Below are 17,190 nucleotides of genomic sequence, written 5' to 3' on the forward strand. Positions count from 1 at the left end.
AATCCCCCAACCCTTTGGTTCTCATCTCCCCTTCTTGGTCCAGTCAGTAACCCCAGAAGGTACAGCGTCTGGCTAACAGCCATGAGAGCTGGGTTGGAAACATGAGAACCTTTCTGTGCTCTGACAAATTTCAGTGCCTGGGCTTTCGGAGTTCTGCAAAGCACAAAGTTAAGCTTCTGAATAATATGTTTACTCTAAGCAACCCAGATTCCATTGCTCTTTCCAGACTGGATTCTAGATACTTAGGGTCCTTCTCCAAATTAAAAAAAAAAAAACCTATGAATATGTCTTAAATCTCTATTATGTACCAAGGGCACAGCTAGATCCTTGTCCCACGTGTTAGTGGAACACTAAGCTTAGGTGACCTTGATGAGTCACCCATGAATCAGAAAATTGCAAAATATCATCTCCACTGCATAATATGTCAGCGCAGACTCAGACAGAGTTGGATACATACTCTGTGGTTTCTGGGAAGGCAGAGCTATTTCAAAAACAATTCCAGGAAAGTAAATGAATATGCTTTTCCGTGCATTTGCCAAGTGGGACACAAAATAGACTTAAACATGTAAAAAAATTATTTCTCCAAAACTGCCATGGCAACACGCCCAGCCCCCGGTGACCCCGAAAATACCTATTTGTGAAGTACTAATCCACCTGTGTGTGGAAAATTCCCAGGTGTTTCTCCAGCCTTGAGTCCTTTCTTGAAGCTCAGTTGCACTCATTCAAGCACCCTCACTTTTCCCTACAGCTCAAGGGATCTTGCTAAAATTCTCCCCTGCTGGAATCCCCTCCCTAGCTCTCCATCATCTTCAGAATAATGCCCTTGTCATGACACCCCCTGCTCTCAAACCCCTTCCTACCATGGCCCTCAGCCTTTGGACTCAGCTCCTGCCCCTCATCTCCCCCACCCCCGTCTCTTAACGCATAGCCCGTAATACAACGCTCTTTCTCTTGTCTCTGCTTTTGCCACACTATTGCCTCTGCCAAGGATGCTGTTCCCTCCTCTTCCCAGCTTATTCTTATCTACCATGCAAGACTTGGTTCTTTGTATTTTCTAGCTCTTTGTTAAAGACTGCTAGCTTCTCGCTCTGTGTATCATTCTCCCCAGTTCTCTGATCACCTTTACGATCATTACTCTGAACTCTGTCTCAGGTAGACTGTGCATCTCCACATACATCACTTAGTTATTCTTCTGGGATTTTATCTTGTGTCTTTGTCTGGAACATATTCCTCTGTCTCCTCATTTTGTCTAAATTTCTACTTGTATTTTTATGTATGTGGTAGGTTACATTTCTTGACCTTGGAGAAGTAGCCCTCTGTAGGGGACGTCCTATGCGTCCCAGCAGTGAAACCCCTCTCACCACCCAAGGACCAGGGGGTCCCAGGGTTGGGTCTGTCCTGCATTTGTGGGCTCTGTTCCTCAGGCTGCAGGACTGTGGTTTTCTTGCTTTGGTGTCTGCCCCCTAGTGGGTGAGGCTGCACTAGCGGCTGGTGCAGGCTTCCTGGTGGGAGGGGCCATGTCCGGAGGCAGCTGTGGACTCAGGAGGCTTTAGGCCCCCTGTCTGCTGACGGGTGGGGAATCTATCCACACCTAGTTAGTTATTTGGCCTGAGGCATCCCAGCACTGGAGCCTCCAGGCTGTTGGGTGGGGCCAGGCCTTGGTGCTAATGACCCACGTAAGATGTCAGCCCCCAGGAAGAAGAGTTCATGCAGATGAATACTCCCCCATGTGTGCACCACCTGTGTCCTCAGGGTGAGCCGCAGCCACCCCAGCCTCCCCAGGAGACCCTCCAAGACCAGCAGGTAGGTCTGGCCCAGGCTTTGCTCTGTTTCCAGGTGTGCACGTGATCTTGTGTGCATCCTTCAAGAGTGACGTGTCTGATTCCCCCAGTCCTTTTAAGCCCCACTGGCCTTCAAAGCCAAATACTCAGGGGGCTCCTCTTCCTGGTGCCGGACCCCCAGCTGGGGAGCCTGACGTGGGGCTCAGAACTCTCGTCCCGTGGGGTAACCTCTGCAGTGTATTCTCTAGTTTGTGGGCCGCCCACCTGGGGGGTGGGATTTGACTACATTGCAAGCCCAGCCCTCCTGCCTGCCTTGTAGTTCCTTCTTTGTCTTTAGATGTAAGATCTTTTCTGGTAGTTCCAGTCTTTTCTGTCAGCGGTGTTCAGCAGTTCGTTGCAATGATGTTGCGTTCATGAGAAGAGGTGAGCCCAGGGTCCTTCTGCTCCACCATCTTAGTCCAGATCTCGAGTTAGGGGACTTTGGGAAGGTTCTAGGAAGTTTGGTCTTGCTCTGGACTGGACGCTGTCAGAAAATGGGGCAACTTTATGATCAGGCATCAAATTTTTATTTAGAAGGTGATGGGAGGGACAGAGGGTCTAAAGCTGCAAGTGGCAGACGACCACTCATGTTCCCCGGGAGAGGGGCCATTCGATCATTTCTGCAGTTTGCTGGGTGTTCTTGCTTCCGTTTTAGCTTATGTCAATGACACTTGTGGTCCTGTTTTGGTCTCACTCCATCACAGGCAGAGAGTGGCCTCATCTGACGTCAGTGTCTGTGGAATTGTGTGCGGAGTGGTGAGGGGCTCCGCAGACTAGGGGTGGTGCCAGGGCTGATGGATTTTCTTTCTTGGGTCTCGTACGATGCAGGCTCTGTGACCTCGTAGGAGTGACAGGTGCCCCCAGTAGCCCAACTGCAGGGCTCGAGGTAACCATCAGTTCACGGAGAGCAAGGGCAGAGAGTAGGCACAGATGCACAGGGCTCAGAAGCGCCTCCCGAAATCTCTAAGTGAGGCTGCAGACCTTTGAGTGGATTCTCTCCACCTCCTCAGCGACTCACAGTCGAGATGCTCATGGCTGCTGATACCAGTGGCAAGGAAACTGACAGGGCTCACCAACCCGTTCCTGACATCCATTTGAGGGTGTCAGAGCTTGCTGGCAACAGCTCAGATAACATCCTGGGCCGCTGATCCTTCAAAGGCTGGCAGGGAGGAGAGTGACAGGCCCTCCACGTGTTGCCGACTCTGCTGCTGGCTGCAGTTACCACAGGAGAACTTAAAATGGGGCTTGGAGCCCACAGAGTGGTTTCAGAAGCAGAGTCTGTCCCTCCTCCGGGGAAAACATCACACATGTTTTCAAAGGGATCTTACGTTGTCTTCACAAGGGAAACGTATTATCTTGCCCATACAATACTCTGTAGCAGAATCCAGTGGGGAACAGTAGATTCTGAACACACAGTCACACTCTTCTAACTCTGGAGGAAAACGTGGAATACCATAGCGCTAAAAAGTATTGCTGTCAATGAGTCCTGGCAACGGAAGGATTATAAGAGTGAAATATTTTAAAGCTCAAGGGAATCACTGAAGTTGTATCTGATGAGTTGTGTGGCCCGTGGCTTGGAATTTTGCTAAGAAAACTAGAGAAAAAGTGTGGAATGAGTATCTTCACAATATTTTGCTGTTATGGTTGCTACATCCTTAACCATGATTTTATCTGTTCAGAATGTGGCTTTTCATACCTAAGTGCCTTTGAACGAGAATCAATTTTGGATGACTTTGGACTTGGAGGGTATGTCTTGTACTCCAGTAACTACAGTAGTGTGTGTGTGTGTGTGTGTGTAAGACATTCCGCTGTATTGCAGGATGCTTGGGGACAGTCTTTACAAGGCACAGCACGGGAACACGGTTCAATAAATGTGCACTGAAGGAGGAAAGAGAAGGGCAGCGATTAGAGAGCATCAGCTGTGTGCCTGAACCGCACTAATCCTCACAGCGATCCTGCAGCGTGATTGTCACCGTTCGGCTCTGCAGAAGGGAAACTAACTGGCTTTCCCAAGGTCACAAGCCAACAAAGGACTCAAATCCAGGTGCCCGCCTTCTGCTAACCTGGGAGGTGAACCTGCGCCATCTAGTGGCCGAACTAGGACACGCACAGGCCAGCACGAGGGAACGCTGTTAATACGCACCCTTTTCACGAAAGGGTTTGTGAAACCGGGAGAAGCAAATCCTCACTCCCAACCCCACTACCCAGAAAAGGCAACGAGAGGCTCATGGCACCGTAAACACTAAAGAAGAAAAAATAGTACCAGGATGTTTCAGGAGCGTTAACAACCACTGAGCTGCTGGTCCGCCCTGATGGGGTGAAATGATTCAGACAGGAAACTCCTGTTTTCTCTTAAGCATCACCACGCTTGGGTATCTCAGTTCAGCCAGTGAGGATTCCAGCTACCATATGAAACACCCATTCCGTGAAAGGTGAGGTGAGCACTGGTGTAAACATCTAATCTTTAACTCTGAGACTCCTCACTTGGGGCTGTCGCATGCCATTGTAATTGCTGATTTAAGAAACAAACAAACATCTTTTCTCTGGCCACAAGTGTGAGTTCCTCGAGATCAGTGTCTGCTTCCATTTCCTCTGATTCCTAACTGCCAGGCACACGGCAGGTGCTCTGTGAACAACTGGAGAATGAAAGTGACACGATGACCTTGGGACAGGATCACGCAGACGCCACCACAAGTTGGCAACTGGACCGTGCACATGTCAGTTTCAAAAAGTTTTTCAAAATACACGACCCTCTTTCCAAGTAGAGTGAGCAAGTGTCAAAGATCTAGTTACCTTGTTAGTGAGAGAATCAGCAGAATGGGGAAGCTATTTCAAAAAAGACTAGGACAGACTGGCATACTCAGCGAAAGAAAGGATGTTGCCTTCCAGCAAAGGAAAATAAATAAGTAAATGAATAAAGAAAAATAAAGCCAAGAAGGAGGAGGAGGAAGAGGGGAGGGGAGGGGGACAGGCAGGGGAGAAGAAAGGATGTTGAAATAAGATTGCAAAATCAGATGATGTCTTCTTATAGGACAATAAATCCTTGGGGAGGTATATTTCTTGGTGGATAGAAATCATTTGCATCTGGAGCAGGCTAAAGTCACTTGGAACATCTACAAATTAATATTCAATTTCAGAGTCTAAGCCCTAATCAATAATAAACAGTGAGCCAAATAGAGGCGCGTTTCTATGGAGATTTAGATGACCTAGGTGCCCTGATCCCATCACCTACTTCCTTTCCCACGCAAGGGTGTCCAGGTCACTCACCCCCACTTCCCTGAGTCACCTTCTAGCTGCTCCCTCCTAAGTTTTCAGAAAACTGTTCCAAGATAATTCTCAACAAAATGCTACAATCATGGCTCTGAAACAGATATAAAATTTAACATGTTTTAAAAGTTTTATTGAACTCCTGAGAGTCCAGGAGATGTTATAACCAGTTCAAAAGCGAATCCACAGGGCAGACCCATTTATAGATGAGGAATATTGGAAAGAATATGTAAATAAATGCAGGCAGAACTGGCCTTTTCGCAGGGTGGGAGGGCAGACAGTTGACCCGTTCCTGGACAGTCCGGGACATGCGCACTTAGAGACAACAGTGACCTCGCGGTGTCGTCAGCTGCCTTCAACTACAGAGTTCAAACAGCTTAAAGACAGTGAGAGGCTAGGCGCAGATAAACTGGAGGTTCTTTGACCTCTACACAGACCATAGTTTTCTATTGAAATACGTTCTTTCCTCTACCCTGGAAACAGAGTTCCTCGCCGGCCCCCCGTCCCATCCAAATCCCCAGGGCTTCCCTTGACCCCAATCTGTTGTCCCCTCCCCAACTCAGCACCAATTTAACTCTGAAGATCTACCTTGTGTCTCTGTCTCTCTCTCTCTCCTTCCCTCCCCAGTCTCTGTAGCTCTCTCTTTCACACACACACACACAAACCTAATACAATATCATATATAAAATCACATAAGAGAATTTTAAAATACAATACAGAATGAGTACAGCAAGGTGCAGAGAAGGCGCAGTGCAGCCAAGCTGCAGGCGTCCAGGGGGAGGGCTCTGGGGCTGTGGTGGTGAGGTAGGAGCCCTCTCTAACCAGGTCTGGGGCAGGCACAGGGAGGGGCTGCGGGTCCAAAGGTGGTGGTGACTTCAGCTCCTTGGAGGTAAAAAAAAAAAATCACGCTGAGAGTTGCACTCATGGAAATGAGGCATCTCTCTTTTTATTTGAAATAGGAACGTGGTTTTAAATGCTTCTCTTACCTCGTGTTGGTGATGAAGTCGAATGGCCTGCCACCTCTGCACACCTGTGGGAGGCGTCCCCGAGCGCTCTCTGATGCCGTGTATGCGTCCAGCACCGTCCCTCCAGTTGTGAGGTGGGCGCTGTCCTTGGAATCAGTTCCCCTCCTTGGGAAAAGATAGAAGCTGGGCAGGGAGGGTCCCAGCGTGTGCGGAGGGGCGGGGTGGGGCAGAGCTCCCTGGCCGCCCTGGAGTGTGTGCAAAGTAGCCCGATTAATAGCAGGCCTGTTTCCCAGCCCCCGTCCCTGCGCTTGGCACGTGGAGGGTGTTTAGCAAATACTTATTAAATAAATAGTGGCAGCAAGTGCTGACTTTAGCACTTTCCACCTGCTTTGCTTGTGTTGGTCCTTCGAGCCTCCTGACAACCCTGAGAGACAGGTGCTGGTGTTCTCCACACTTTGCACAGAGAGAGACTGGCCGCACATCAAGCTGGAGAAAGACAAAGCGAGAACGTGGGTGACTCTGAAGCGGGCGCTGTGCTAAGTGCTTACATCCATGATTCCGCTGGATCCTGCAAGCTACCCTGGGAATGAAAATCATTGTCTCTCTTTTACAGGGGGAGAAACAGAAGCTCAGAGAAGGGAAACCATTTCCTAAAGCCACACAGCTAATAAGTGGCAGACCTTGGATTCGAACCAAGGACAGTCGACAGAGGGGCTTAGACACATGTCCTTTACCTGTACTGTCCAATATGGGCGTCACAAGCCCCCGCTGCATGTGGACATGGGCCCTTGAAATAATGGTAGTATGGCTGAGGAATTGACTTCTTAATTTTATTTCATCTGAATTTAAGTGTAAATTTTAAAAGCCCCCCACCGCCACCAAAAGCAGGGGGAGGGTATAGCTCAGTGGTAGATGCTTGCTTAGCATGCATGAAGTCCCTGGATTCAATCCCCAGTACCTCTATTAAAAAATTAAAATATTGGGGGAGGGAGTATAGCTCAGCGGTAGAGGGCATGTCAGCAGGCATGAGGTCCCGGGTTCAATCCCCAGTACCACCACTAACAACAACAAAAGCCCTGTGTGGCTAGTGGCTACCACTCTGGACAGTGCAGCTCTGGGATGCAAAAGCCCTGCTAAGTGCGTCTGGGGGTGTTGCTGAGGCCAGTGATAACCAGTGGGCCGTGTTTGCCCCCAGCCTCGGCTGAAGGTCCCACAGATGTCATTCACATTAAGTAGGCTGGCCCCTGGGAAGGAGAACACATGGACCAGAGAGGTTTTGGCCACACGTGCCCTTGTGTATTGTGTCCCGTGGGGCTGTGGCTTCCCCCTCGGGCCCTGGCTGCTGTCAGTTCAGTTACTCTGGAGAGAGCTTGTCTTCTCCCCGCTTCTCCGTCCCCCCTCCCCTCAGTCCCCAGCCCAGGGCACAGCAGTCACCTCAAGGTGGCCCCTTCAGGCACGCCAGGACAGCTCCAAGAGAAACTGGAAGAGTCATTCTCTTGCTCAAAGTCACATCAGAACAGAGCTGGGATAGCTCTCCAAAGTCACTTCGCTGACCTCCCGCCCTGGTATTACAGTGGAGAGACCAAGGCCTGGACAGGTGACCAGTACCGTCCTTGGCCTCTGCCCAGGGCCTGGTCCCACTGAGCCCACAGATGGGCAGGAACACGTGGCAAGCGCCGAGAACAGGAGCCATCTGGCCAGGGTCAGGCGCTCCTCTGCCTTCTCAAGTCCATGCAGTGTTTAGTTCCTTAACATTCATGGTGAGGAAGGTGTGTGTTTTGCAAAGAGAACAAAGTTTCCAATCATTTAACTAAGACACATATTCCTGTCACTTATTGTTGAAAAGTATTTCAATTATGTTCTTAAAATTTCTCTGTAACGTAGTTCTATTTTTTTTAAATCCTCCCCCTCCCCTTTGCACAGAGATTCAGCTCAACTCATAAACAAAGAAAATGCTTGGAGCCTACTTATTGATTGAATGTCACTGCTTATCCATCTGGGGGTAACTATTAATAATCTTAGCACTTTTACAAGCAGAAAGTCCTTTTTCATGTCTAACTTCACTATTTTTTTTCCTCTCTACCTCAGCAGGGTGTACTGAGGGCTGAGCCAAGCCAGATGGACACGTTGCAAGTAGGCTGTTTCTTGCTAAGAATATATAAACTGCAACTGGCATTTTCGGCTCATGGTCCAGAGTTCAAGGTTTCAGGTACAGACACACATATCAGACTTGAAGTGTGAACTTCTTACTTGATTTGAAATGGTCTGGATAACAAACTGCTGGGCACCTCAGGGAATTTGTTGCAGTAAAAACACTCAGAAGGAATCGTTCCCCAAATTCCAGCAACCAGGTAACAGACACATCAGTAAAGTGGGTAATCCTGGTTTCCATGACTACCCACTTTTAATGACATCATATGAGCATATGTCCCATTTCTCTCTATAATTAGAGCTAGTAAATACCATAGTATGGATATACGGCAGATTTTGCAGGCATTAACCAATTATTACTAGAGTTATGTTGCTCAGAATTCAAACATGGAAAACAGAGCCCAGAGGCAAAAATTAATCCCGTGGGATTGTTATCTGCTCTCTGGCCAGCAAGATGAGAGAGGCGGACTTGTTTTCACGTTTCCGTTAACACGAGGATAATGAAGTCAGCATCGCAGCCTGATCTAAATGACATCGTGCTAGTATCACTTTACCTGATGAACAACAGTGAGTGTCGCGCCCCTGCTCCCGCTCCCCCGACACTGAGGATGGTGACAATTAGCTAAGCTGCGACTCCGGGACTACATTTCCCAGAACCCCCTTCCCCGGATGGTCCTGGGTGAGCACGGACCGCCGGGGAAAGCTTGTGCGAGGTTTGGAAGCCAGAAGGAAAGGGGCGGACACACGTTTATGCTCTGAAGGTTGGAGCAGAGCACCGGGAACTGTGGGCGCTCAGGCGCACTGCTGCTGCTGTGCCCGCTTGCCTCGTCCTGCGCCAGCTACTTCTCCGGCTCCCTGGGGAAGGGCGCCCGCTTTCCCCGGAAGTCCCCCACCGCCGCCAGGCTGCAGGCGAGCAGAGACAGGTACGCTCCAGTTTGTATTTTCTCTGGTTCACACCAACGTTTTTTTCCCCCCAGCTACGAGTTTGGCTGAGCTGTAGCTACTTCAGGCTCAGTTCAGCACCAGATGCCGAGATAACAGTCTTGTCTTGATGCCCCCTTGTCGCCCCGACAGCCACGTGAAGTCTGACCCTCTAACAAATCCCTTGTTCTCCACCGTTCACGGTTCTTCTGCTTCTCTGCACTGAACCCTGACACATCCCGGCTGAGTTCCTTGTTGTCCGAACTTTTAAATTCAGGTTAAGTTTCTTCGGCATAGTCTTGAGTCATTTCTGATACAGCAAGAAATATGTAAGATTAAATTGTTGGCTTTGAGCCCTTACTGCATGCAAACACTGTGCTGCTTTACATATATTCTTTCATTTAATCTCATTGAATGGCCCAAAGACCCCATCCACGCTGGTTCACTCTTGTCATTATCACCGATTGGTAGTTTAGAGATGACTACGGTAATATTGCAAGTTCTGCCGTTTGAGGTTGTAGAGGGGGACGCCATGCCCTCCGGGGTGACCCTGGGTGCCCTGTGCTGCTGTTATGTAAACAGCCTAGAGCACAGGTGGTACCCACTAAGAGTTGGTTTCCCCTCTTTCCCACCCTCAATTTCGGTGTTAATCTTTGCCCAAAGGTATGAACTTCGGCCCTATCCAAGAGCTCAGCTCCTCTCTAAGGATGAGGTCTAGCCCCAGATCTTTGCCTGGTGATGCCTGGTAACTGGTCTGCTCCCGGTCAGGTCTCAGGTGAGAACTGCTTACCTGTCTCAGTCCCAGGGGTGGACCCACTGCAGCAATGCCTGTGCTCTGTACCACTTACTGGGATGCCTCCCGCCTTACGACATTCACCCCAATATGGGAGCCACTTCGTATGGAAGCCCTTCCCCCATCAAATACCCCTCATTTGCCAGGACCAAGGTGGCTGTCTTCCTTGAACACCCCTCCCCCATTTTAAGCATTTTCTGAGCTAGGGATAGTATTTTTTTTTTACATTTTTATTGATTCATAATCATTTTACAGTGTTGTGTCAAATTCCAGTGTTCAGTACAATTTTTCAGTCGTCATACATGGACATATACACACTCATTGGGGGATAGTATTTTTAACTGATTTTTTTTCATGTGTCCTTTATTTTGACCCTTAAAAAGGAATCATTTGTAAGATGGTTTCCTGGTCAAATATGAAATCATAAGCAGTTTCCTTTGTAGGAAGTAGGAAATGGCAGGTATCCTCAAAGTTAAAAGAAATCCTAATTCCACCTGCAGAAGCGGTCACTTTTGTCAGGTGTGTAATTAGCAGCTGGAATGTGTCTGGGAAAATGTGATTGTCTGCTTAAGTAGGGGCGCAGCTCAGGAGCTGCCCAGATTGGGACGCCCCCACTGGGGTCATCAGCCCGGCGTGGGCTCTGCAGTCACTTGTTCAGGCTGATTGCACACCTGAACACAGAGCAGGTGGCCCACTGAGCCCATGCTCTTGTCCCAGGTGCTAACAAGGTGTGACCATTGAGAAAGCTGGATCCTTCATGATGGTGAATTTTCTTTTCCAGAGAAGTCTGCTGCTGGTTCTTAGCTCGGGCTACACGTTAGAATCCCCAGGGAGACTACGGACTCTGATGCCCAAGCTGCACATGGACCAATGAAGTCTCTGTCCGGCAGCATGGGTTGAAAAGCTCTCTAGGAGATTCCAATGTGCTGCCAAGTTTAACACCAGCTCTGGACCCGTGGTTCTCACACTCGAGCTGCCTCAGAACTACCTGGAGGGCTTGTCCAAACCCAGCCCCAGAGAGACTCCGTGAGTGTGTGGGAAGGGCGTCCAATACTCTGCACTTTTCATATTTATTTTAGTAATGCTGTCAATGCTCAAGACAATGAATTCCTTCTGGCATTAGAATAGTTAACTTTTGGGGAGGAGGGGCGCATGTGACAGGCATGGCGGTGACCGTTTTGGTCACTAGCTCATTTAATCGTTTTCACGAGGCTGGTTCATTCCCATCCAGACCCGAGAGGCCTTCCGTCTACCCTTCAGCAGGGCGCGGGCGGCGGCCCCTCTGCAGCACATCAGGTGGCTGGTTTCCTCCCGGGCCCCGAGCCCGGCCGGCACCCTGTCTTCCAGTCGCGGGTAAGTCCGTGATGGCTGAAACCTACGTCTCCTCCGCTTTCAGTGCCAGGCAGGTGGTAACACTCCACGGACCCTTGCCAAGTGAATGAATCCAGCGCGACCGTGGGAAAAAGGTACTATTATGGTCTATATTTCACAGACCAGGACACAGAGATACAAAAAGATTTAAGAAATTTGTCCAAGATCACAGAGGAGGAACCAAGATTCAAATGGTGTCCTGACTGGAGATGGGCTCTTAGACCACTGATCATTAATCTTAGGTAAAATATCACCCTTCTTTCCCTGCAACAAACTGAATAACTCACCTAAAAATGTCAACTACCTCTGCCTTACTGCCACTTAATTGAAAGCTATTTTCCCCCCAAATAACAAAAATCCAGAACTGAAACCCATGTGGCCGAACTGCAATTTCTTTCATTGCAGTAGCAATTTCTCCCCTATTTAAAAACTGTACTGTCCTTACTAGAAACCTACTTTCAGCGTCCCAAAGCAGGTGAAGATTTCACCTCATATACAATCACATTATAACCTTTTGATACATAATGTTGGTATTTAGGGGAAGAAAAACATGAAAACAAATGGATGTGAATATTCTGCCTTTACTTAGTGTGCCAGTAAAATTTATTCTGATAATAAATTAATAGGTACAGTTATCCAAAATAACTTTCCAAGGGTGCTTTCCAAGAGAACGGTTTCTGAGCAGATAAACTAAAGTATACGCAAAATCCTCCAACAGCTGACCGCTGAGATGCTGTGATGGTGATGCTGAGTTACTGAAGACTGGATTCTCTTTCTCATCGTTAGTTTTTAGCTTAGAAAGGTTTCAACTACCATTCAGCTCAGTATGCTGAAAGCACTGCCATGAAGACATTCACCTCTCCCTGGAGTGGAATTTCATTAGCCTCACCTCAGAACAGACACAGACAAGAACCCAGACCCAGGAGTAGTATTTGCTCTGATTTCACAAACCCACTCGAGCATTTAAATCGCGAAGCAGGCATATTCTTCTCTCAGTCTGTTACCAATTTCACTTCCCTTGTCTGTTTTTCTGCTTCTCTTGTCCTGATTTTCAAGGAACATGCAGAATCTTGGAAACGAAACTCCACCTTCTCGGACCATTTCACTTTTTGACTTTTCCTCTTCACTAACTTTTAGCTCTAAAAAAATTGAGCTCAGTGTATCTCCTCTTTAACAGCATGACCAGAACTCAGTGTATGTGGCATAAGTGAAATGGCACACTGAACAGAACACAGGCACTTGACTGAGGGCCAGACCTCAGGGACTGGTGTGTCCTGACCAGCTAGGGGGCAACAAAATTTCTTTGGTTTAGAACCGCAAAGCTGAGGTCAAATGACAAAGGGCTAACTTTAATCATCTTAATAACAAACTGAAAAAATAAAATCCCCATTTTTTTAAATTAAAGAATCTGAATGACTTTGAGGTAGATATGCTGTTTGCAGATAATGAGATAATTGTGTGTAAGATATAAAACGTAACACAACGGAGGGGAAGAAAGCACTGCTTTGAAATTATCTTCCTTTAAATTCAGATGGAAAATTAAGAACATGTCCACGTGGGCTCACTTCTTTGAGGATGAACTTGGCGGCCGATGGAAGGAGTCCACGCCCTAATGGAGCAGCAAACTACAAAAGCCGGTAACTTTGCATTTGATTTTTCCAGCCTGGCTCAGTTCCCAAAGTTCATGCTTTTGATTCCTAAAGTCCTCTTCAGCATTTAACTAATTCTTTGTTGGTGGAAGGGGCTGGGACTGTTTCTCCACACGTAAACTGATCCTAAGACAGAACAAGAAATCACATTAACCACCGAGCATCTGTGTCACACATGCAACAACGTTAAGACTCGCTTTGGTACAGAATCAGGCCAGCTCTGCCAACTTCTCCCTTTCCTCCATCACTTCTCCTCGTTCAGTGAGTCAGTGTCAGCGCCAGAATCAGAATCTTAAAAGCGTATCAGTTTTAGTCCTGAACTTAATGCACCTCATCTTATAAACAAACAGGTCCATCTTCACTACAGAGTATCCACTTCTCAGAAACCACATTTCCAAAAGACACGTCACACCTTTTAAGTTTCTGTCCTAATTACTACTTACACTAAGACTTCTCCACTTCAGTATGTGGTCACTCAAACACCTGCCCTCTTCAAAGTAATTACTTCTTCCAACTGAAAGGCAGAGCTCTTTATGTTCAACATAGATAATCTGCAATATCAGCTACTCTGGAAATGAAGTTCAGTCTCTTGATTATTTACCCTAGCTCCTGCCAGTCAGCCCAGGAAACCTCTGCCTCCAAGGGTACCCCTCACCTCCTGACCCCATTATCATCAGCCTGTAATCTGTCCCCATCAACCTCTCACTCCTGCCCAGCACCTGGAACCCTCCCACTGTGATGTCCAGAGTTTACGGTCCACCCTCAGTGAGGTGCTCTGTATATTCTCAGCCTCTTTAAAAACATCCCCACGCCTTGTTCTAACGCGAGGTTCTCAAGGGGTGGTAGGAGGGAGGGGTTGCTTTTGTCTCTGGGGGCATTTGGCAATGTCTGGAGACGTTTGGGTTGACACACTGGGTGGTGGTGCTACTGGCATCTAAGGGGCAGAGGCCAGGATGCTACCGAACACCCCACAATGCACAGGACAGCTCTGCGCAACAGTTATTCAGCCCCAGTGCCCACAGTGCTGAGGTGGAGAAGAGGCCATCCCCTGAGGACACGGTCTCCCCCACGACCCCTCGAGAGGCAGCTGTGTGTTTCCGCAGAGCCCCACAGACTGGAGGAGGGGCTGGCTCTCCCTTCTGCCATTACTCCCTCTCTCAAACCCACCAACTCTGAGTCTTGTGCATGAGACTATCATCACTCCCCCTCTCCGGGGCTGTCATCTATCCCCTGGGATCCCTCATTCCACCCTCAACCCCCGGGACTCCCACTGCCCCTCAGTCCCGAATGTTTCCCTAGTTTCAATTCCTTGGTCAGTTATCACAACAGCTGCCCTTCCCTCACACCTTCTTACTCACTTGGCAGAACCACAACCCTCATTCAATCTAACTTGCTGCGTCTACACTCACCCGTGGAGCTGAGTGTCTACCTCAACCCCCCTCCTGATGCTCACCCCGACCAGTCCTGCCCAGGTCCCTGCTCCCTCCGCAGCAACCTCCCCAAGAGACACCTCCCCCTGCTGCCCCCCACGCGTTTTCTACCACCCAGGCTCTGCCTCCGTGACTCCCCTGAAGCTACTCTCATCACCGTCATGGGTGGCCTCCCTGTGAAGGCTCACAGTTAATTTTCAGTTCTCGATCTATCAGCACTTCCTTCCCTTTTCCTGTCTGGCTTCCAGGATACAGCACTGGTGGTTTTCCTCCTTCCTCAGCGGGTGCTTTTAGCCAGCTCTGCTGATGCTCCGCTTCCCTCCCTGCCCTCTCGGTGCTGGGGAGCCCCAGGGCTGTCCCACCTTGGGTCCATCACTACACTCACAGCCTGGTGATTTCTCCCAGTCTCACGGCTCTAAATGCTCTCTATATGCTGATCACTCTTGGAACTCCAGACCTGCATATCCAATTGCCTTCTCACCCGCTCCACGGATGAAAATAGACCTCTCAAACTGAGTATGGCCAGTGCCTGCCCCTGTACCTGCAGTCCCCTCCCCTCAGTGGATGGTAAATCCACCCTTCCGGTTATGAAGGCCATAAACATTGAAATCCTCCTTGATTCCTCTCAAATCCTATGACCAACTGTACCCTTTAAAGTGCATCCAAAACCTAACCACTTCTCACTACCTCCACTGCTGCAGCCTGGTCCAAGCCACCCGTCTCCTCCTTAGATTAGTCCAGCAGCCTCCTAGCTTCTCTCCTTGCGCCCTCAACAGTCCACTCTGAACAGAGCAGCCAGCATCATTCTTTTAAACTGAAGCTGGATCACAGCACTCCTTTGTTCAAGAATCCTCCAGGGGTTCCCCAAAGCATGCACAGCAAAGCCAAAGTCCTTTTAAAAGTGGCCCACAAACACCACTGTGTTCTGCCCCACTCCCTGCATTTCATCTTGGAGCGCTCTCACCCTCCTTACTCTGCCCTGGCCCCCTTGCCGCTCCTTGATACCACTGGGCATATTCTGGCCTCAGGGCCTCTTCAGTGAAAGTTCGCTTTGCCAGACGTCTTTTCCCCTCTCAACCCCCTCTCTGTACAGGGCTCACTCCCTCATCTCTTTCAATCTCTGCTCAGTAAGGCCTTTCTTAATAAGACCTGCCGTGATCACTCTAAAATTGCAAATCCTTCTCATACCAGCATTCCTGATCTCCCTTGTCCTGCTGTCTTTTTCTTCCAGAACACATTTAAATGCAGGAATCAATCAGTAAGCCTCTAAAGTGCAGTCTAAGTTACAGCCTGCTTCTGTCCTGAGGCTGAGTGCCTTGATTCTTCCTTATGAATGTTAAGCTCTGTTATAGGTCAATTATATCTCAAAAACAAAAACAACCCAGAAAAAAAGAATGTTAAGTTTATTACTTAAGACTCCCTTCAAAGTACTGATCAAAAGTTTAAGTGAAGGTGGGCAGTAATAACATTTATTTTGTTTTCTATTGTCAGTATCCTTGGGTGAAAATGCTAGCACAACTAAAGACTAAAATTAAAATTGTAGACTCACAACTCTGACTTATATCTCAAACAAGATAATGCAGAGTTCTATGTGTAAGTCAGGTAAGACATACTATACACTTGCTCCCTTCAAAAGAAGTCCAAGAGACCCGAACAATTTTAATTATTAAATAAAGGAAACATAAAGACTGTCAAATAATCTTTACAATTATTTTTCCTGTATCTAATAAGTAATCAATAATTTTCATTAGATTCAGAGCATTTTTCCCTATTGCCTTCTCCAAAGCTAAAATGAGTTAAATTTGAGCTTTAAAAATTTTATAAGACAGCTGTTTAGTTAGCCGGTTTTAAAACATGTTTTTACAAAACATAGCATCTACCTACCACACTGTTAGACAACATTCTCCACTTACAAACCAGTCTGCTCTAGGTCCTCCCAACCCTCCCCCCACCTTTTAAAATGTGGCCCCTTACTTTGTCATAAATCACTTTTATAATGAGAGAGCAGCTAGGGCACGTTGCCACGTCTTCTCCATTCTCCAAATCCTCCTGTAACGAAATCAAACACCGTATGGTCAGCACAGTCTTCCCTTTGCGATCGCCTCCTCCCAAGCCCTCCCGCCTCTATGGGCAAGCTCTTTTGAGGCTTACATCCCCACAAAGTATGTGAGGACCACAAGGACCTTCTAAGCAAAAGAAATGCCGGCTCCATTCTTCCCTGGAAGCGTCACTTGGGGGAAACACTCAGGAGGGTGAATCAAGGTTCAGTCGTCTCAAAACCCCCGGGAAGACAAAAACGTCCCTTCCTCCAGAGGAGTATCCCAGAAAGTGGAGCCTTAAGTTGGAGAGGATGGCGAGAAGACATGCTCCCGCCCCGCCCCGCCCCGCCCCGGGGCCCGAATAAAGACCATAACGATGTGCCCACTGACAGCTCAGAGTATCAACTTCGGGGAATTCAAGAACGGACCAAAAAAGGGCGCGGATAACTAGGGGCCACCTGGGCGACGGACTGGCAGGAGGGCCGCACCAGGGCGAGATCGCGCCTGCTCCACAAAGTCGCGGGGTGTGGCCCTTAATTACCTTGGTGATGCAGAAGTTATCGCCACATGGGCAGGGGTAGAAGTACGTCTCCGAGTCCTCGTCATATTGGAAGTCTTCGATCTCCACCTCGTCGTGAAACACCGCCATCGTCACTGGGGCCAGCACAGGACTGCCGCCCCCGCCCTCCGACTCAGGCCGGGCCCTGACTTCGCGGGCGGCGGCCCAGCCTGGTGACGTCACCGCGCACCGGCGCAGGAACGACCGCTTCCGGCGCATAGGCAA

General features: G+C 48.6%; 1 protein-coding gene and 3 long non-coding RNA genes across 5 annotated transcripts; 2 read left to right on the forward strand and 2 right to left on the reverse strand.

Moving 5' to 3' along the window:
* The first annotated feature begins 1,513 nt into the window (after nucleotides 1-1,513).
* On the forward strand, nucleotides 1,514-6,150 carry LOC140687885 (uncharacterized). The gene is made up of 3 exons (XR_012062537.1): nucleotides 1,514-1,803; nucleotides 3,640-4,252; nucleotides 6,047-6,150. It is a non-coding gene; the product is annotated as an uncharacterized lncRNA (long non-coding RNA).
* On the reverse strand, nucleotides 5,194-8,846 carry LOC116280365 (uncharacterized). The gene is made up of 3 exons (XR_012062535.1): nucleotides 8,758-8,846; nucleotides 6,074-6,538; nucleotides 5,194-5,969 (listed from the first exon to the last, which is right to left on the reverse strand). It is a non-coding gene; the product is annotated as an uncharacterized lncRNA (long non-coding RNA).
* Nucleotides 8,847-8,905: 59 nt separating this feature from the next.
* LOC140687847 (uncharacterized) lies at nucleotides 8,906-11,498 on the forward strand. Of its 2 annotated transcripts, XR_012062528.1 has the most exons (4): nucleotides 8,906-9,126; nucleotides 9,788-9,899; nucleotides 10,699-10,943; nucleotides 11,314-11,498. It is a non-coding gene; the product is annotated as an uncharacterized lncRNA (long non-coding RNA). The 2 variants fall into 2 exon arrangements; XR_012062506.1 differs by lacking the exon at nucleotides 9,788-9,899.
* A 351-nt stretch (nucleotides 11,499-11,849) lies between these two features.
* DPH3 (diphthamide biosynthesis 3) lies at nucleotides 11,850-17,148 on the reverse strand. The gene is made up of 3 exons (XM_006205290.4): nucleotides 16,948-17,148; nucleotides 16,342-16,416; nucleotides 11,850-13,063 (listed from the first exon to the last, which is right to left on the reverse strand). Exons 1-3 carry the CDS (start codon nucleotides 17,053-17,055, stop codon nucleotides 12,998-13,000), a joined length of 249 nt encoding a protein of 82 aa, XP_006205352.1. The 5' UTR covers nucleotides 17,056-17,148; the 3' UTR covers nucleotides 11,850-12,997.
* Between the last annotated feature and the right edge of the window lie 42 nt (nucleotides 17,149-17,190).

This window comes from Vicugna pacos, chromosome 1 (assembly GCF_048564905.1).
Source record: "Vicugna pacos chromosome 1, VicPac4, whole genome shotgun sequence".
Taxonomy (NCBI): domain Eukaryota; kingdom Metazoa; phylum Chordata; class Mammalia; order Artiodactyla; family Camelidae; genus Vicugna; species Vicugna pacos.